We start from the raw sequence: 21,740 nt of genomic DNA on the forward strand, positions 1-21,740 counted from the left end.
CTCCTCCCTCCCCTCCGCCCCTTTCCTCCCCTCCCCCTCCCCCCCCCGCGCGCGCGCGTCCTCCGGCCAAGATGTCTGACATGGAGGATGATTTCATGTGCGATGATGAGGAGGACTACGACCTGGTAAGGCTGAGGGGGTGGAGGCGGGCTGCGGCGGGGGAAAGGGAGGCCGGCGCCCGGCGGAGGGGAGAGGCCGAGCTTCCAGGCCGGGAGGGGGTCCTCCGGAGCCTCCCCTCGACTCCCTCAGGGGTGCTTTCCCTCGCCTTCCTTTCAAGTGCAGTGACAAGGCCAGCCTGTTCCGCCCGCCTCAGAGGTGGGAAAGTGGGGCAGGCAGAGGAAGCTCGTGAGTGGGGATAGTTCGAAGGGGGGGACGACGCCTACCTTCTCTGTGTCTCATCCTGCCACGACCACCCCCAGCCCAGTCAAAACCTGAGGCTGCAGAAGTAGGCCCCTCCTCAGGCCCAGCCAGAAGTCTGGGCCCCCTGTGGGTTAAAGAACCGTTTCTTTGGATTTGGAAAGTCAGGGACGAAAGCGCTTAGGAGGGCCCTAGGACTGTTTCCCCCCCCCCCCACACACACACTCTTAAAATACCTGAACATCGAAGAGGAGGGAGCCAGAATCAGTCCCTTTCGGGTGCTTAGGGGTGATCGCTGTCTCTGCCAGGGTCAGCTCAGAGACGAGGAGGTAAGAAACGGGTTAGCACACAGATGCACTCCGACTGGGATACATTGCAGTGGGAAACAGGCCTTTTCTGTATAACGCTGGTTACTGCTTCACGTGGTTTTTTTTCTCCTTCGCCTCCTGGTTTCCCCTGAGTGTGTGTACACATGTGTGTTTGCAGTAGGAGTCGGTCTGTGTTGCTGAAAGGGAACTCTTAAAATTTGAGGCAGTGGCTAAGTTTAATAGATGTGATATTGCTGTTTTTTTTAAAAAAAAAATGTTTTGAAATGTGCCATGCATCTCTTTTAGAGGTATTTGAGTCTGGATATATTGTCTATTGTGTATTCCTTATCATTTGTGTACTTATGATTACACAGAGGAAAACAGTTTTGAAATTTTCATAGAACTGTGTAGTTATTTGCTGCCTGTGCTATGAAGTTCTCCTGTTTTAATATAAAACACGGAATACTGTTAGATTGCCATCCTATGCATGCTTGGTGGGAATCGATTTCCAAGAAGCCATGCGTAGGATTGAATGAAAAGTCATGCTTCTTCCTTTTAGCAACAGCTTATGTGTAATGTCAGTTTCTACAGCTTCCTCATGTCCATATATCATTTCATTGTGAACTTACTGTTTTCTTATGGCCTTTCCAAAGAACCATTCAAACAGAGAAGAAAGTACAAGCATAGTCTTAATCTCAAACTCTTGACTGTTGATGTGTACAGTATATTTCTTCTTACATCTATAAACCCTTCAGAACACTGACATATATGTTATGGGTATATTATAGTATCCTGTACAGGCTCCGCCAAGAGGGATAGAGTGACAGTTATCTTAATGAAGACCCATAGTTCACAAGGTCCAGCTTCTGGCATGTCAAGTTAAAAAGATCTCAGGCAGCACAGCTAGGAAAGGTGATTGTCTGTAACCTTGGAAGACTGCTGTCAGTCAGCATAGACCACAGTAGATTACGTACACCTTGATGTATGATAGTTACAGGTTTAGCATTATTATAAATAAGGATTCTGTCAGTTTATAACTTTTTGACAGATATGTAGATATGTAGTGTTTAAAATTGCTATATTTCCCCGCTCCACAACTTTTCTATGCATATTGACTTGATAATGTTCCATTATTTTAATGTATTTTATTTTTGTTTTTAAGTTGTAATCATTCATCTTGTTTTTATTATTGCTTGTAAGCCACTCTGAGCCCGGCCTTGGCTGGGGAGGGCGGGGTATAAATAAAAAATTATTATTATTATTATGGGATGAGAATGGAACACCTTTCCTCCTCTAGAATGCAATATAACCTTTACTTACAGAATTAAGGAATTAATTAAGATACCCAACAACCATGCAGTGCATCAGCATAGATCTGGAGCTACTGTAAATTAACATAGTTTCAGTGTAGTTGAACTTTTCCACTTACACAAAATTTTACAAGTGCTTTTTTTCAGAGAGCTGAGCAACCTGTGAGATATTGCTAGACTACAACTCCCATCAACCCTGACTGCTGACCACAGGTTCTTCATCTTTGATCTAAACATGTGTCCATACTTTGCTGACACAAGTATCATATTCACTACCCAGATTTGCAGGTTGATGAGAGTTTTGGGCACAGAATTTTAGTTGGATCAATGAACAATCATTCAAACTAACTTGTAGAGTGCTGGATGGATTATTACATTGTGAATCAAGCAAAGAAAGCAATAGATGTCTACTATACAGGTTCCTTTATAAATCAGCGTAGGAAACCTGTGCCTCTTCAGATGTTGCCGGAACACAAGCTCACATAAGAATATAAGAAGAGCCTGCTAGATCAGTCCTGTTGCCCATTTTATCCAGCATCCTGTTCTCACTATGGCCAACCAGATGCCTGTGGGAAGTCTGCAAGCACAACTCTGCCTACCTGTGATTTCCAGCAACTGGTATTCAGAGACATAATGCCTCAGAGTGTGGAGGTAGAACATAGCCGTTATGACTAGTAGCCATTGATAGCCTTTTCCTCCCTGCATTTGGCTAATCCTCTTTTAAAGCCATCCAAGTTGGTGGCCATCACTGTCTCCTATGGGAGCAAGTTTCATTATTTAACTATGTACAGCATGCTTTGTGGAGGGGGTACAGTTTGTTTTTATTTTTGTTAATGCAGGGTTAACAGCCACTTGCCATGATTGCTAAATAGAACCTTCATGTGCAGAAGCAGTTTGTCCTTGAAAACCAGGTGCTGGGGCAACCAGGAGATGACTGTCTCTTTAATATCCTATTTATAAGCTTTCAGAAACATCTGCCTGGGCCTTGCTGGAAACAGTCCTGGACCTTCTGATCCAGCAAAGCAATAATATTTAGAAGCACACCTTACTTTTAAATAAGCTTCAGACCACTGTTTCTTGATACACTCTTTCACACCAGTAGCTCCCCCCCCCCAATACATTCATCTATTGTCCATTTCTTCATAACTTTACCTAGTCCAGGAAAACGTGTTCACAGGTAGCTGCTTGTTCCTGCAAAGTCGCCTCCCTCTCTCCTTGCATTGGAGATAAAAGTTACCGGCAAGAGAGCACCAGTCACTTGTTAGGTAGGTGTAGTAGCAGTGGGAAAGCCCTCCTCACTTTCCCCCTAACACAGCATGAACTGAAAGTATATTGGATAGGGAGAACTAAGCATGTTGCTGGATGGCATTTATTTTTCTTCCATGCAATTGACTTTTCTTGCCATGTTACAATACATGAGGACATAGTTTGGGTGTGTAGATGCTTGCTGTAGGGTCATTATAGTAGATAAAATTATTTGTAAGACAGGACTTCAACAGGTTAAGAATCCATTTCTGTTTACTGGTGATGCTGTGATGTACCAAAGGGATATTTGATGCTGCCCTTTCGAAATGGAGGAGGAGGACACTGTTTCTCAATCCCAGCAGTTGGATTCTGAAATAAGTATTGAACATCAAGTGTGTGTATTTACCCTTAAAAGGTGGAATTTGCATAGTAACAGCTTTGCTTTCCACAGATCAGTGAGCATGCTTTAAGGAAAACTACATTGCAGAGGCTTTTAAACAAAGCTATACAAACCTTGAGTCATCTTACATATATGATTTTAAAAAGCAATATACTGTACTTCCCAAAACAAACTGACATTCATTGGATAAGACAAAACTTTAAACAAATGATAAAGGAGCTTGTAAAAGCATTGAACAGGAGAATAAATTCTAATGTTAATGTCTGTATCAATCATGACTTGCACAGTTTTGCATAATGTTATCTTCAGAAAAGGGATGAGTTGATGGCTTTTGTTCCTCTGAAATGCAATAGATAGGCATAAATTTAGCCAATTCACATTGGCACTAACTTCAAACCCTTGTTCCTGTAACTCTCCCAGAACACCTACACTTTGCCATCTGCATGCATTCAACTTTGATCTTCATCCCCAACCAAAACCTAGCGCAATACCTAGATGTGTCTGCTCATAAGTAAGTCCCACTGAGTTCAGTGTGGGTGTAGGATTGCAGCCATAGCGTGTGAAACTCACCTTGATGCCTCTTTCTCTTTGTTGTCTGAACTTCTGCACTGCCGAAATCTAAATTTGTAATCTCCTTTTCACAGGGATCTTTATGTTTTGCTTCTGTTTCTTTGGAAAGTTCACATACACTTACAGTTCCACATTAATAACTAGTGAAATGCTTGTCGCTACAGGTGTGGGTGGGGGATGTCCATTTCAAGAGAGGGATTATATATTTAAAGAGCTGCACCACACCTTCCTGCAGAATCCTTGTCACCAGTATCTAGACAACTAAGGATGGAGGAACAAGATTTTAACTTTCTGTAATCATTTGTGTAAGGGACGCAGGTGGCGCTGTGGGTTAAAGCCTCAGCGCCTAGGACTTGCCGATCGAAAGGTCGGCGGTTCGAATCCCTGTGGTGGGGTGCGCTCCCGCTGCTCGGTCCTAGCGCCTGCCAACCTAGCAGTTCGAAAGCACCTCCGGGTGCAAGTAGATAAATAGGGACCGCTTACCAGCGGGAAGGTAAACAGCGTTTCCGTGTGCGGCTCTGGCTCGCCAGAGCAGCGATGTCACGCTGGCCACGTGACCCGGAAGTGTCTCCGGACAGCGCTGGCCCCTGGCCTCTTAAATGAGATGGGCGCACAACCCCAGAGTCTGTCAAGACTGGCCCGTACGGGCAGGGGTACCTTTACCTTTTTTAATCATTTGTGTAGGTGACACTCTTTCCCCAAGGAAATGAATGTCAATCATGCCACTATAGCAGAAGGTAAAAGGATGCATTCAGAGACATCACCAGGGTGAGAACTGAACCTGTTCCCCACCCCCGACAACTGTAGCCATTAAGAATTCATCCTCTTTCTATCTGGTTTTCCACTGTGAGAGCAAAATGGTAGATTTAAAAGGCGTTTGGTATGATCCAACAGGGCGGTTACAGCAGGTTAATGGTTAAAGATAACCATACGTTCTGCATATGCATGGCTAAGTTACTTGAAAGCTGACAAGAGAAGATAGATTAGGGAATTTATACCAGAGAACACGGAAAAGAGAGTGAGGGTGTTCACTCCCAATATTTAGGATATTGTATGTGCACCAGGTATCCCTGTCTCCAATAAACTTGACTAGTGCAAGAACAGAATGCCGTAATGTGCAGAGTAAACTGCTACCAGTGAAATGTAATACGTTTTTGCTCTCTGAATATTTTATGCAATTCCTTTTATGTTGTGATTGGACAAGGGGCATGCTGACATTTAAAAAATGCCCAGGTTTATCTCCCTGGCAACACAGCAACAAGTGAGGTTAATGCCATGTGCGTGTGTTGATGACTTGGAGCTACGCTGCATGCTGAGAATGTCTGCCTTTTTCGAGCCATAACTCTTTTTAAACTTCTCAATCCACCAAACTGTCTTTGTGTGCCTATGCCTTCATGTTCATGGAAATAAAACTTAAGGTTGCCTTCTCAGGCTTATACTTCTAGAGAGAAATACTCTTGTGAACACAAGCACAAATTTGAGGTGGGGTGTGTGCACTTGCCTCAAGGTTTAACCTGATCTGTTTCAGAGGTGCTATGTGTCTTACTAGTACAACTGAATTAGATCTGGTAAAAATGAAGCTGTGTTTCTCCCTACCTCACACTCAGTCCTCGGTCACTATGATTCAGAATCTAAAAATGCCTATAGCTTCCCCCCCCCTCTCTTCACAAATTAAGTTTGTGGGTATAGCTGCCCCTTCAAAGTGAGTTAAGCCAGTTTGTAGACTGATACATCCAGAGGTTTTCATGCAGGTCACCTTTAAAGTTTGGCTTCTTCTTTTTATACTTTGAGCCAGAATTGGAAGCAATTTGCAGGCATGGTTACCTATTTTGAGGGATTGGAGCCAGCTAAGTTTCAGAATGACAGCTGCAGTAGTTTTCCGGTGGGGTACAATAGAAATTGTAGCGGGAAAAGGAGTGCTAGCGGGGAAAAGAGCATGGATCCCCAGGAACATCTGGGGTGGGGGAATTCACCCCTAGTAAGGACTTTGTTACCTCAGAAATTGTTGGTGGGCAGTGGGCTTTTGCCCCCCCAAATAGTTTTTTGAGGATATATCTTCAATTCTGGGAGAAAGTGATTTCTCCATGGACTTGCATGGAGAAATGGTGTGGTGGAAAAACAGCTTCTTGCCACACACATAGCAAGGACCGTGTTATCCTAAGCTTGAATGATGGTGATGGGGCTTCTGTGCCCCACTCCCATGGATTTTAGGGGATACATTGGAGCTTTCTTCATTGACTTGCAAGTGGGAGGAAAAAACAAATTTGTAATCGCTTTCCCAAACCTCTGTGATAAAAGAGCACGCTGGGGAATTAACCATGATTAAAAAGGTAGACCTGCCCATCAAAATAAAAGATATTCAGCCCTTCTAAAGGGATATTTCCTTAAACAGCTTGATTTCATTTCTCCACAATGTGGTGGAACAACTGTGAAGCATTTTTTAGACAGCCAAGGCTGCAAAGTGTCTTGGAAGTTCAAGAAGCCCCAGGTGTGACTGAAGTTGCCTTGTTAATGGTGAGATCTGACTCAAAAATGTGAGAATCTTCCCTGAACCAGTCCAGTTTGCACACTCCCGTTTTGAGGTAGTAACAAAAGATAACCCCCAGTAGTCTCTCAAACACCAGATACTATTAGTGGTTTGCATTAACATCTTCCAGTTAACAACCATGGGTCTAAAACAGGCATAGGCAAACTCCGGCCCTCCAGATGTTTGGGACTACAATTCCCATCATCCCTGACCACTGTTCCTGTTAGCTAGGGATGATGGGAATTGTAGTCCCAAACATCTGGAGGGCCGGAGTTTGCCTATGCCTGGTCTAAAAGAACTGGAAAACATGTCTGAGAACTCATTCTGGTCTTTATTGCTTCACCATTTTGCCCACAATTCAAGCAGTTATCTGTGGAAGGTAGCTATGCATTATGATTCAGCATCAACTATAGGATTATGTGTAGGGCTTTTTCCTTTTTTAAGCTAAAGCTGTTACTATTTTTGGCTGGAATTTATTTTGAGTAGATCAAAAGTGTACTAGTAAGGACTGCTGCACTTGCATCTCAGCATTATGTGTACTTGTATTCTGTTTGAAATATTTTTTTAAAAAAACGTAAATATAACTCTTCTTAAGTCAAACTGTAGCAACATAGGTTGATGTCTGTCCCCCACTCCTCAACCCCCTGTTCTTATCTTATCAACAACTCGCTTAGTATTTTTAATGCTTTAACCTGCATTATTGCTTTCCACCCTTTGAACGTAGGAATATTCTGAAGACAGCAACTCTGAACCAAATGTGGATTTGGAGAATCAGTACTATAACTCTAAAGCCCTGAAGGAAGATGACCCCAAAGCAGCACTCAGCAGTTTTCAGAAGGTTTATAGTTTTTTTGTTTCTTTATATTGGTACACATGTTACTGTATTTTATGATGTTAGCCACCCTGAGCCTGGCTCCAACTGGGGAGGGCGGGGTACAAATAAAAAAATAGTATTATTCTTATGTTCCAACTAAATGTTTTCCTCCAAGTTTGTAAGAGCTTTCCGATCTATGGTGGCCTGATGCAGCTGTAACTCTGCCCATTAGTCTTGGGACATTCGTCCTCACTTCATTAGCCAATTATGGCTAATGTTTTGCTTTCTAACTCTAGACGTTATCAAACCATAGTATGAAGCAGGTATGCATAATGTGGTCTGGGCTAAGCACTCTTAGCGTCAATGTCAGTGCGGACATAGGCATGGTTCATATGTCATGTTAAACCATAGTTTGGCTTAATGCAGGCAAGGAGCATACTCATGCATGCTGCTCAAAAGTGTCCAGGACCCCTCCCCTGCTGCTGCAGTGCCACAGACAGAATAAGCCTAACTTACCATTCTGTCCAAACCCAGGCTTGTGGTTTGTTTTCTTCATTGCTTGGACAATACCACAAGCCAGACTCCTGCTGGTTTCATCCACTTATGCACTACTCTGGTGGTTTCTTGATTATATTTGCTTGTGATATGGCTTTTTAAGTTGTTAAAGACACATTAGTCTCAGAACATAACGCAAGGGAGAAACTAATACATATGCTTTATTTTTGAAATCTCAAGGTCTTTTTAAAATTATTTTTGTTCTATAGCAGAAGGTTGATCAAGATCTTCTAGCAGATCTCTGGGTGGCCCATTCATGTTCTACAGCATATATAAATTCCAGTGCAGCCTAACTTGGAATACTCAGTAATAGGTCCAGAATTCTTGAATTCCAATAATGCTTGAAAAGTTGCATTGGATGGGATTTTTACACAACATGGTAAATATGAAACATCACAGAATCAGCAAAATAGTGGGGAAGGAGTGAGTTCTTGATGAAGATTTATCTATGTCTTTGACCATCACCAAACTATCAAGTTAGACAGCAGTGGGAGTTAGTAGAATGACAACATTGCAAAAGCATTTCCGGACTGCCTTGGTAGATTGTTAAATAGGCTTCAGCATAACTTTTAATGAAATTTACAGATATCTAGAAAAACAATTATCTTTGATTTATGTGGTTTTTTTTTATAGGTTTTGGAGCTTGAAGGTGAAAAGGGAGAATGGGGATTCAAAGCATTAAAACAGATGATAAAAATAAATTTCAAATTGGTAAGCTGTATACTGTTTCTCCTTGCTATTTTTCTGTATCTGAAATGAAACCATATAAGTAGGGCAGCAAGCCAGTTTTATCAAATGGCAGTCTTCCTCCTTTCATTTGTTTACATGTACCCAAAAGGCACTTCATTGCTGATATAACTCAGTTGCCACAAGACTGCTCTATAATGAATAAATTAATAAATGCATATGAGAGATTTCCCAAACCAGTATATTTCTTGTAAAAGTGTCTGTATTTCTTTTTTTTTTTTTTTTAAGTAAAAACGTTGATGCCCTCTTCAAACTAGTAATAAACTAGTTTTCATATATACTGGCACTACTGCCTATAACAGCAAACCTTATCATTGTAAAAGTAATAATAAAGCTTTATACCAGTGGGTCTTAATGCATTAAACACACATAGAACGTGTTTCCATCTTCCTTAAGTATCCATTAATATCCTGTAGGGAGAAATATCTTGAAGACTGCGTAACAGTAATGTTTGATTTAGCCTTACGTGAATGAGACTTGAACCTTCTTCCCCTCTCCTACTTTGCTTGGTTCTATATGAGTTTACACACACACACACACACACACACACAGAGTGCTTTTTGGCACTGCAAAAACATTGATATAAGGCATGGACCCTTCTAGATCTTCAAGATTTTTACATAGGATGACGATAACAAAAACATTAACAAATCACAGAACACACAGGTGACCTATGATTGGATGGTGTTTTTGTGGGAATCCCTTGTACAAAATGTTGAGGATGCAGAGAGATCTCTACCTTGGATCCAGGTTTTTGCAATATGGTAGCACTGGACAGCATCAGATCTGTAATTTTCATAGTTCTGTTCAATGGAGACATGTCATCTGTGATTTGATTATGTTCATGCAGGGAGAGGGAGACCATGAAAAATTGCAGTTTCAGAATGATCCATTTTACTGTGTGCATATGCCTTTTTCTCTCTGTTGACACTTGTAGCACCCCACTGTCTACCCCCGGTCACTCTGTTTTCCTCCTCTCAGATTGCTGCCCTTTCCTTCCTCCCCACTTGGTCACTCCTCTTTCTGTTTAGCTGCTGTACTAAGTTTTGAAAGCACATAGAATTCAAAGAGTATTGCTTTTACAAGATTCCTCCTCCAACTTCATGTCTTTTCGAGGAAAAGGGTAGCCACCCTCACCACATTTGCAGGTACCAGGGGAAGTTCAAAAGTACTGTTGCACCTGCAGATGCCTCATTGGTAATCCTCCTATATAGTATTTGTATTACGTAAGGTCATTTTCTTCTAAAACATCTACACTAAATCACTCCCACTTTTCCAGCTGTGAGTAATGTGCTCATTCCAAATGTATGCACACTCTGTGGTTTTAAAATTGCACACCTCTAGTTTTGGTACACATGCAGTGTACCAAAAATATACACTTTTGTGTGATTATTTTTGAATGCCACTAGTTAGACTCTGCTTCTAGTCCTAAATGCTTAGTTGTTTTTTTCTCCCTTGCAGACTAACTTTCCTGAAATGATGAACAGATATAAACAACTATTGACATACATACGGAGCGCAGTTACAAGGAATTATTCCGAAAAATCCATCAATTCTATTCTTGATTATATCTCCACTTCCAAGCAGGTTAGATTATCCTTCCTTCCAAATTCTAGGTTTTGCACCTTTTAAAAAAATGAACTTTGAGAATAATTGCACTGTTGACTCTAGTTAGTCTCTCTCTCGCTATCAGTAAACTAGGTAGGGAGAGCACTGAGTTAGATTTATAATTTAGAACTGCAGATTTGCACTTCTAAATCGTAGAGAATGTTTTCGTTGTGAATTTTCATGGACTGAGCCCCTGTGTGCAATTTAATGTCACCTAGTGTTGCTCAGGATGTCGTATGAACTGTAATGAACTGACATTGGTGTATCTGTTTTAGACTATGCTCAGGATGAGAGAGAGAATATGGGGATTTCAACAGAGCCCTGTCAGCACTCATTGATTCCTTAACAGAACTCAGCAAAAAAACCACCCCACCCTAATGTAATATGTAACAATGCAGTGCTCTTCTCCGCCCATCAGAAACGTGCAGGCTATTTAAAAAATGCTGAAGAATGTTCTTGGAGGGGTTCTGCAGAAGGCCATGAAATCCTTGAGCCTTCCAGCTTTATTGTTGTTGCTCTGTCAGCTATACTTCAACAGGACAGTTCCAAAACACTATCTCAGTTTTAAAACAGTGGCATCTGCATGTACTAGGTTTTCAAATCCCTGCCTGATTGGGTTTGCTTCTAAAAGTTGGATTGCAGAAGTATTTTGGTTCTGCCATGAGCTTTGTGTGACTTGCTTTCATGGGCCGAGTTTTCTGGGGTCAGGAAGAGCTACCCTGGCCTGTGTCTTTCCAAGACACTTTGAAGAGCTGTTGCCTAGAGTTGTGAGTGATAAATAGCATGACACAAGAGCTCTTGGCAAAAATCCAGAGCCCTTTGAGAAATCACTATTTCTACTTTTGCAGCTAGAGAATAGCTTGAGCAGTTATGAATGCTAATAAATCTCACATCCAAATGACTGACTAGGCATAGGCAAACTCTGGCCCTCCAGGTTTTTGGGACTACAATTCCCATCATCCCTGATCACTGGTCCTGTTAGCTAGGGATGATGGGAATTGTAGTCCAAACATCTGGAGCGCTGGAGTTTGCCTATGCCTGGACTCTACATTATCCTCCTTTCACTACTATGGCTGCTCTGTCATCCCTGCTGCCTAAAGAAAGCAGCCAATTAGGTTCCAACACGAACAGTTGACTCAGTTTAGTGAGGGCCAAAAGATGGGGAGAGGGGATGTTGCTGAAGCTTTATTCCCATAAAGGGGGAATAGAATCTACAGCTTTCAGAGAAATTGAGAGCCCAGGTGAGGGTACATAATTATGCCCAAGAAATGGTGGCACATCTTAACTACAGTGGTGCCCCGCAAGACGAACGCCTCGCAAGACAAAAAACCTGCTAGACGAAAGGGTTTTCTGTTTTGGAGGCGCTTCGTAAAACGAATTCCCCTATGGGGCTGCTTCGCAAGACGAAAAAAATCTTGCATCCCCCCGCGGGTTTTCCCGCTTTTTTCGCCCTTTTCTTAAGCCGCTAAGCCGCTTATCAGCTGTTCCACTGATAAGCCGCTTAACAGCTGATCGCTGGAAGCCGCTTGACAGCTGTAGCGCTAATCCGCTAAGCTGTCAATGGGCTTGCTTCGTAAGATGAAAAAACCGCTATACGAAGAGCCTCACGGAACGGATTAATTTCGTCTTGCGAGGCACCACTGTACTAAGCAGAACTCCTTGGGAAAGATATTGGAAGTTATTCTTTGTTACGTTTTTCTCAATAAAAAAAGTATGTATGCCTTAAATAGATGTTACAATGTATAAGTTGTTGATTTCTTCATCTGATGTATTACATACTGTAGTTTAATCTTGCTCTTTGCGTATGTTCATGTTGACTTTATTAACAGACACAAATTTGCTGTTTACAATTATAGAATTCTGATTTTTTATGCCAGATGGATTTGCTTCAGGAATTTTATGAGACAACACTTGAAGCTCTGAAAGATGCTAAGAATGATAGATTGTGGTTTAAGACAAACACAAAGGTATAATGGGCAATGGGGATTTTGTTTAAAAGTAATTTTTTTTAAAGTGTGTGTTTAGAACTCACAGTATGTTTTTAAAAAGCAACTTGTTGTTTACAGCTTGGCAAATTATATTTAGAACGAGAAGAGTACGGGAAACTACAGAAGATTTTGCGCCAGCTCCATCAGTCATGCCAGGTATGTTACAATCTATTTTCTTAACTGTTTTCAAAATGTACTTATTACAGGGGGGATTTTATTTTTTATAATGTGTTTTATTACGTTGTGAGTTGCCTTGCAACAACCCTAAAAGGCAGCTTTTCAATACTGAATAAAACACCCAAAACTTGATAATGAGGTGGTTTGGCAAGCACCTCTGGAGAAATGTTTCACAGTGATTGTATCACTACTAAGGTCCTATATTCAGCACTACAAATCTAAAGTCCTATAAAGACCGTACCCAATACAAGGCATCATCCCCTTTCTGTCTCTGGTGAGTGTTGCATAGAAGAAGAATGTGCTACAGAGATGTGTGCCAAGTTAGTTTTTCAGATGCACTGTATGCAGTGCCCTTGAAGAGGATCCAGAATCATTTATTAGTTCCGAATTCTGTTGCTGGCGATGTCAGGACTCTGATAAGTTATTCATTTGCATTGGTTGCCAGTATGTTTTTGGAGCTCATCGAAGGTACTAGTTATGATCAAAGAAGCCCTAAATAGCCTAAGTCACTATATCAGTTTACACGGAAATAGAAATTAGTTTTGTAATTGTTATGGTTTGGCAAAACAGTAACAGGCTACATATTGTGTTGATTTTTTGCTTTATGCATCTACATTCAACTAATGTGATCAGTAACAAATGGTGACTATTTTTTCTGTCCTTTTAGTAAGATTAGGGGTTTTTTAAAAATGTGTGTTGATTTTTTAAACCATGCAAGACACTACTTCAGTTTTCTGTCCCAGGAAAGCTTATATGGAATGTGAAATAATATTATGCTTTAAGTTCTGATTATATTTAAGAGTGCAGGTTAAGATTTTTATGGAGAAGAGAGTCGTAATTTCTTTCCCAATTTACAGTGCACATCTTTCTTCCTTTTTGTTAGACTGATGATGGAGAAGACGACCTTAAGAAGGGTACCCAGCTATTGGAAATATATGCTTTGGAAATTCAAATGTATACAGCACAGAAAAATAATAAAAAACTTAAAGCACTATATGAACAGTCATTGCACATCAAGTCTGCCATCCCCCATCCACTGATCATGGGGGTCATCAGAGGCAAGTGCTGTTTAGATTTCGTTATCAGATCACATAGCATTTGTCTAGTTAGTTCACTGCATTTATCCTGTATTTTCCTATTGCATAAAGTCAGGTAGTTAAAATCTGAGCATCTTTTGTCTGCTTTTATTGCAAAGGATTTTATTGGATTGTACATGATGCAGGAAATAATGTTTGTGTAGGAATGCTTCACTTCCTTGTGTGTAGATGCAAATCCTAGCATATTGTTTGCTCAAGGCATATTCCACAACATAATGTTTCCGTGATTTGAAGTTTTCTATTTGGAATAATTCCATCTGAACAAATGTATTTATAGTAGGTTTTTTGTTTTTTTTAGTGTAACAGTTGAATCTTTGCCCCAGGGTGGCAGTGTCCTTCTTTAGTTCTCTTTAGAATGCGTGCTTGGAGTAGGTTGTACAATCTGGAAGCTCACAAATGAAGTTCTGTTATTTGGTGTGTTTGCCCTTTGTCAGAATTAGAAAATAAAAGGTCATTTCTAGAAGTCCTGCTGGTATCCATATTGAAAAAACATAGCATGCTAGATGGAATATGTCTGGTAATTGTAAGACAACAATATTGATCTCTACTTGTTTTTCTTTCAGAATGTGGTGGTAAAATGCACCTAAGAGAAGGTGAATTTGAAAAGGCACATACTGATTTCTTTGAAGCATTCAAGAATTATGATGAATCAGGGAGTCCAAGAAGAACCACTTGCTTAAAATATTTGGTCCTAGCAAACATGCTGATGAAGTCTGGAATAAACCCATTTGACTCTCAGGAGGTACAGTTGTCAGTTTCTTACTGCTTGTATGAAGGCAATTAGCATAAACCTTTTAGTTGGTATCTAAATATGCTTATTGTTGTTTCTGTCCTGTTCAGGCAAAACCATACAAAAATGATCCAGAGATTCTAGCAATGACAAATTTAGTAAGGTAAGAGCTAGTTTCCCTTAAGGGCAAAGCTAGAAGCAAATTTTAATCTAAATAATCTAGTGAGCTGTAGAAACAAACTCAAAAGTTGGTGTCAAAATTACCCTTAACAAAATAAAGTTTACCAAATCTCAGATTTTCAAAATGTGCTGAAGGCATGCTCACATTCCGTTTTACTGTAAATGAGATTGCACTGAATATTAAAATCCTTATTCTCTGCATACAGGCCAGTAGCCACAGAACCATTCATCTAACCCCAGGCCCTATGAAAGAATAAAAAATGTGTGTTTGTCAAACCCCTATCCTCCCCTAATACCACATGGCAAGCCATTCTTGAAACAGGGGACTTCCAAAAGTAGTTTCTATTGTAGTGGTATGGAGGTCTGCTGAAAGAGAATTACACTCACTTTGCCCAAGCCCTCGGTCATACTTCGCAATTTGAATACTCACCTTCAGTTTCTGTTGATCCTTGGAAACTGGGGGGTAAAGCTCACTATAGATAATGTGTTCACCTCTGTTTGGATCATAGCAATCAAATTCTGTTATCTGTTTTCTTTCCTAATTGACTAAATTGTAATACAGTGCACATGCTCTCTTTCTCACTTGAAGTGCCTATCAGAATAACGACATCACTGAATTTGAGAAGATTCTGAAGACAAATCACAGTAACATCATGGACGATCCCTTCATAAGGGAACACATTGAAGGTATAGCTGTGAAGAAGTCTTGTGATTTTAGCCAGCCCGAGCTCCTCATCCATGTCCACAGTGTATAAAAAAAAATGCCTTCTTTTGTAGCGAAAGCATGATAAAAATGTAACCGAAATAATAATTTGTGCTAGATAAGGCTGAATAAAATGATTTTGCAAAACAAAAATTGGCAGGAGTTTGACTGGAAGAAGAAAAAAATAGATTTTAAGTATTAACAATTTGTGCTGGCCGCTGAGTAGCTTACCTGTGTTGGGGTTGGGAGAAGGAACCATACGTTGCAGCTTCATGATGGTACATCAGAAAGAGTCTCCCTGATTATCTGTGAGACTAGTGCACTGTCCCACACAGCCGTTTGCTGGTGGGCTGGAGTGTATTGGACCTGGTTGCCAGGGAAACCAGGACATACTCTGATCCTAACCACCAACATGGGCAATCCAGGAGACATCTGCCCAGTTGCCAAGAGAAACAAGATTGGGGCAGGGGGGCAGTCTTGGCTGGAATGGAGCAGAGGGAGCATACATAATCCATCACTGAAGCTTTAGAATAGCCTTTCTCAACCTTGAGTCCCCAGATGATGTTGGACTACAACTCCCATCATCCCTAGCTAGCAGCACCAGTGGTCAGGACTGATGGGAGTTGTAGTTCAACAGCATCTGGGGACCCAAGCTTGAGAAAGGCTGCTTTCAAGGATGAGTGGGAGGGGTGGCCCAGGGAGGAAATAAAGTGTGACTAACCTCGCCTCTGATCCAATATATCATGGGGCAGCCGAAGGTGTAGGGCAACCTTTGTGTTATATTCCTCTGCTATTGGAGCCCTGACCTCTAATGAACTATACTAAAAATCAGTATCCTTTTCAGCTCAGTGTGTAGCTGTTAACTAAAGATGCCAGGAATTGCACCTGGTGACATTTACTTGGGAAAATTTCACTTTCTACAGGTTGATGCCCAGTTTGTTTGCAAACTGAGCTACCATTTGAGTTAGGGGGAAAGCCTTAGGAGCATTTAAATACAGTTGAATAGTTTGATTTAAATTTCACACGAATTCCCAGCTGGAAACGTCATTTGAGAGTAAATTCTTAGGGTTTGATATATAGTCTAATGCATCTGTAAAAGTGTAGTGATCGCTAGATATAAAATTAGACCTATGCATTTGCTTTTATCTAAAGTGCTTTCATTGTATTCATACTGTAATTACTTTGCTTTTGTTCTTTTCCAGAACTTTTGCGAAACATCCGAACACAAGTGCTTATAAAATTAATTAAGCCTTACACAAGAATACATATTCCTTTTATTTCTAAGGTATTTGAACACACTGTCTCCAGAGGATTACCCCTAAAATCTGCTTACAAAAACTGCATCTTGATATTTTTTTTCTCTTGGAGGTTTTAACAGCTGGCCAACTTGTTGTTTGCTACTTCCCTTCCAGATGCCAGGGTTGTGAGAGATGCTGGAAATCCCAGAGGAGCACAGCATAAGTTTAGGCTGTGATACTGGGTTGAGATGAGATGATGTTTTGGCTCAAATGTTATGGTCGGGGCTCAGCAAAATGAGCGGCTCAAAAACCAATTGCAGTTTTCTGTGGGAAGAAAATTCTGTTAATTTGTGGCGGCAGGGCTTACAGGTAGTGATGCCACACACACACACACACACCATTTGTTCTTTCTTGGCTTGCCACTGCTACAAATGTCAGTGGCAGCAGATTTTCTAGTAGATCCCACCTCTAGCAACTGCCCTCTTGCACCCAATAGTGCATGATGCTACATCACGATGTGCACTTCTTTCAGTAGGGCATTCTGGAGTGAAATGGGTGCCACCGATATTATGGTTGTTACTTGCAGCAGGAGCAAACTAGAGTTTTCAAAGGAACAGAAATCAAAGTGGGAGGGTCTGGTGAATAACAGTCGACTACTGCCAACTCAAATTATTTTCTGTATTTGCTACTCTTAAATGGAGGGGGAGAAAGGCAAATTTGAGATCAACACTGCTATTGGATGCACATTCATCTTCCTCACAAACCTGTGAAGCTACATCTGTGAAAGATAAGTTTGAAAAGCTGTGGTCAGTGCCTTCTCAAAAGGCAGACAGGAGGCTGAAGTGGAATTGCAGTGGGTACAGAGGCCTGCACAGCCACTTGTTCTTCAGCAGAGCTGGCAAAATCAAAATTAATTAGGCAGATATGGTTATTTGCACAATTTATTACAGAATTCAGTTTTCATTGGCTTTTTTTAAAATGTGAAAGGCAAAGCCATGGTTTATGCTAGCTAGTTAAAAGTCTTTGCCATTATTGGAACTTCCAGATGTGCAACAAGAAAAACAACGGTGCAGTTGTACCTTCGTTCTCAAACGTAATCTGTTCCAGAAGTCCATTCGACTTCCAAAACATTCGAAAACCAAGGCGCGGCTTCCAATTGGCTGCAGGAGCCGTGTCGGATATTCCGCTTCTGAAAAATGTTTGAAAACCGGAACACTTCTGGGTTTTCAGCGTTCGGGAGCCAAAAAGTATGAGTACCAAGGCGTTCGAGAACCAAGGTGTAACTGTATAGAGTGGCTTTCCTTCTTTCTGCTCAGAATTCAGCTTCATTGATTTCACTCCACGGTGCAGCAGCTTCTTGGTCTTAATTGGTGTCAGTAGTTTGTGAAAACCATGGTTTGCAGTTCAGCTTCAAACTCTTTGGCTTAGATACAGTTTAAAATGTATAGCTAAAAAACAAAACATGATTTTGCATTACATCTGAACCCGGCCCCTGTCCCTCTCAACAGCCTTACCTGTACTTAGGTTTTACTACTGCAAGTAAAGTCAAGATAACCATAACTGATTCTGCTGTTTGTGTTAAAACTTTCCTACCCTTTCCTTGACCGCCATATATACCCACTGCAACTTGCATCTTTCCTCAACCTGGTGTGCTCCAAATGTTGCTAGATTTAAACCCCAGATAGCACAGCCGGATGTCAGGGTGCTGGAATTATAATCCAAGCATCTTTAAAAAAAAACTTTAAAAAAACATTTATTCAAAAGTTACACTACAATAGTCCAAACTTCTTGAGGTCACAAGGTTGGGAAGACTGGTTTATAGTATTGAGCTATAAGTGCACTGCCAGCAACAACCCACTGAATCTAAAGGCTTTCATCTGGTAATCCTTCCTTTCCCAGTGATCATACTGGTATTGACGTTATATGTTTAACTTCACCCTTGCTTTCCTAGATAAAGAAAAAAAATGCTTACTACCCAAAGCTTCATTGATATTTGATACCTCTTTTCTCCCTTAGGAGTTAAACATAGATGTAGCTGATGTGGAGAGCTTGCTTGTGCAGTGTATACTGGATAAGTGAGTATTTTTTCCTTTTCCTTTTTGAGTACTGAATGTTTTTAAATGTTTATTTATAGCAGGGGTGGGGAACTGGATTGGGCCAGATCCTTACCTCCCCCTGTTTCCACTCTTTTTGGTGCCTGCTAAAAACATTTTTAGGGAGGCGGGTGGTGCTGTGGTCTAAACCACAGAGCCTAGGGCTTGCCGATCAGAAGGCTGGCAGTTCGAATCCCTGCAACGGGGTGAGCTTCCGTTGTTTGGTCCCAGCTCCTGCCCAGCTAGCAGTTCGAAAGCATGTCAAGTGCAAGTAGATAAATAGGTACTGCTCCAGCAGGAAGGTAAACGGTGTTTCCATGCGCTGCTCTGGTTCGCCAGAAGCGGCTTGGTCATGCTGGCCACATGACCCGGAAGCTTTCTGCGGACAAATGCCGACTCCCTCGGCCTATAAAGTGAGATGAGCGCCACAACCCCAGAGTCGTCCGCGACTGGACCTAATGGTCAGGGGTACCTTTTAAAAACATTTTTATTTAGACAAGCGTATTCAGATGCTTAGGTAGTTGAGGTAATTATAATCTGTTTAAGTATTTTAACTTTTGCATGTTTTAAAGTACTGCTGTAATTTTTTTATGTCTTAGGAAACAGCTTTGAGGTTTTTGTTTTTTAAAAATAATAATCAGTGTATAAATTTTATGAAATAAATAATAAAAATATCCTCATATTCAGTAAATCAGGAGTGTCCCATGGACTTGCACATGCCTTGTTAATCCCACCCTTCTCTTTTTGACCCTCACCAGAGTTAATGTGAACCAGGGACTATTAACCATAGTTAGTCTGCAAACTTTAGTTTGTAGCATTCATATAATTCTTCTACAGAAAGAGGAGTCGAGGGAACTGGATATGTCAGGAGGGAGGGGAAGGACGCTATGAGCCCCTTGTTGTGCTCTTGACCTCCTGGCCATGAGTGGAAACACTCATAATTTGTATCAGCTTGTGCTGTCTGGAACATTCATAACATTGCACCAAACTGTATTACCTATATTGTAGGACACACTTTAATATTTCTTGTTTTGTCTCTTGCTTTAGCACTATTCATGGCCGAATTGATCAAGTTAATCAACTCCTTGAGCTGGATCATCAGAAGAGGGGTGGAGCACGGTATACTGCGTTAGATAAATGGACCAACCAACTAAATTCTCTCAATCAGGCCGTAGTCAGCAAGCTGGCTTAACCAACAACAGGCAATTACAAAATGTACTTAAGGCAACAGCGCAGTGATGTAAACCTTAAAAACTGGGAATGGCAAAACTACTGTCGGTTGGTGTGCCCTGAAATTATTGGAGTTAATGGCAGAAGTGCTTTTTTGATCAGCTGGTTTGTGTTTTGCTGCTGCATTTATCCCAAGAAAAACAGCTTTAATCTCCAGAAGAAAACCAAATGCCACGGGATTTATGCTGTGTTGACATCTTGCCCTCACCATGCAACACCCTAATAATTTGTCAAGGGGCAACTAATGACCAGAGCGAAGGTTTTGTTTGTCATGATTTTAAATACACTGACACGTTACTGTTGGTTTAAATTTAAACATATTTTACCTGCAGAAAAAAGAAATCTCACAAAAAAATAACCTGCAATAACTTGAAATGCATACCCTTTTGAACACTTCCTTTTTCTCATGTATAAATCAAAATGTTTGCTGCATTTTGCAAAATGTCAATTCTCCAAAAATGTGTCCGTATATTTCTGTACCTGCAGTGTAGTAAAGGTTTAGAAGAAACCCCGTAATTATGGTGGCATACTGTCACTTAGGTTTCAAGCAGCAAAAATAAACAGTGCAGTTCAGAAATTGTAGAGTTTTTGTTTCTTGATGTGTTTTTCATTATGTGGCTGGCTTGTGTTGAAGAGATTCAGGGAGAGTGTTGTTGCCTTCTGCCTGTATTTTGAAAGCACTCTGAAGGTCAGGGGCACCATCTACGAAGCTCTGCTGCTAAACAACTGCAATCTGTCAAAGGGGCTTATGTGAAACTTCCACACATGCCACATTTTCTTAGTACAAACCTGCCTGCTCCGTGGCTAGTCAGTCAAGAGCACTCCACTGGAATCTTCCCTTTCAGTTTCAAAGAAGAATGTTCTTGCTAACCATAGTTAGCGTCAAACCACATTTTGCAGCTGGAGTTAAAATGGGTTTGTAGACTGGCCGAACTAAATTTAGATAATGAAAATACAAGTGCAGATGTAATCTTAACCATATTAGCTCTGAAACTGAAAGGGAGGTGGGAAATGTCCACATTGGGTTGCGAACCTGTGGGATGCACTTAATTATCTAATGTGATTAGCTAATTGTGCAACAGTTTAGCAGGCTGCACCTATTAACTTAAATTTTGCACGTGTGTTTAAGTATTACTCTTTGGTATTTATATGCAAACGCTACTGATCAAGCATTACCAATTTAACTGTTTGCTAATGTACAACCCTTTCTTAAGAGTGTCCTAGCCACTGTTGTTTTGGCACATTGCAGAACTGAATTTTTAAATCTTGGATTTAGATAAACATGGGCTGTGGTTGATGGGATTGCTCAGACGAGTGGTGCCAAATGGAAGTTTGTGGTTTTACTCTTTTTAAAAGAAAAGGGGGAGAAACTATAAATAAAAACTGTAGAAACTTAAGACCAGCATTCAGGAGTCATACCTGATAGCTATGGAGTCAGAATTGGTATTTTCATATAAGGATTTCTGAAGTGGCAGGTGAACTATAGACAGTTCTTTCACAGTCTGCCAATAGGAAGCAGTAGAGGGTATTTCAAAGCATTATTGCAGCTGAGACTGTTAGGTTTCCATATGGAATCTGATAGAATATGGTTAACAGAAGTAAAACTTTGAAAATGAGTGTTGGTCGGCTTTTTTTTCTTTTCATAGTAAATTCTTAGAATTGAGGGGATGTGGTTGTGGGAATATTTCTGAAAGCCTGCAGGGTGTGTCCAAAGATGGAGTTTTTGTCCTGCCTGCCCATGATTCTCACCCTCTCCTATGTCCTGCAGCTGCTTCCCATTCTGTATCCTTATGTCTTCCCTTTGTACTGGCAGCACTGGTAAAAGGATAATCCTGGTTCATACATTTTAGATGTCTTGTAAAC

General features: G+C 40.9%; 1 protein-coding gene and 2 long non-coding RNA genes across 4 annotated transcripts in view; 1 reads left to right on the forward strand and 2 right to left on the reverse strand.

Moving 5' to 3' along the window:
* Window positions 1-20,459, forward strand: COPS2 (COP9 signalosome subunit 2). 2 transcript variants are annotated; one of them, XM_081888670.1, is made up of 13 exons: window positions 1-125; window positions 7,442-7,555; window positions 8,720-8,797; window positions 10,295-10,420; window positions 12,298-12,408; window positions 12,508-12,585; window positions 13,490-13,664; window positions 14,267-14,445; window positions 14,544-14,596; window positions 15,203-15,300; window positions 16,519-16,601; window positions 18,571-18,629; window positions 19,695-20,459. In XM_081888670.1, exons 1-13 carry the CDS (start codon window positions 72-74, stop codon window positions 19,837-19,839), a joined length of 1,353 nt encoding a protein of 450 aa, XP_081744796.1. In that variant the 5' UTR covers window positions 1-71; the 3' UTR covers window positions 19,840-20,459. The 2 variants fall into 2 exon arrangements, with proteins under 2 accessions (XP_081744796.1, XP_081744797.1); XM_081888671.1 differs by having other exon boundaries at window positions 12,319-12,408.
* On the reverse strand, window positions 13,671-15,666 carry LOC309356950. Its single transcript, XR_014162954.1, has 3 exons — window positions 15,548-15,666; window positions 14,759-14,856; window positions 13,671-14,085 (listed from the first exon to the last, which is right to left on the reverse strand). It is a non-coding gene; the product is annotated as an uncharacterized lncRNA (long non-coding RNA).
* The window catches only part of LOC309356940, a 21,341-nt gene continuing 16,208 nt past the window's right edge, over window positions 16,608-21,740 (reverse strand). Inside the window, exon 3 of the long non-coding RNA XR_014162935.1 lies at window positions 16,608-16,878. This is a non-coding gene — a long non-coding RNA (uncharacterized lncRNA). The remainder of the gene's footprint in view (window positions 16,879-21,740) is intronic.

Source organism: Podarcis melisellensis (genome assembly GCF_964234715.1).
Source record: "Podarcis melisellensis genome assembly, chromosome: 14".
Lineage (NCBI taxonomy): Eukaryota > Metazoa > Chordata > Lepidosauria > Squamata > Lacertidae > Podarcis > Podarcis melisellensis.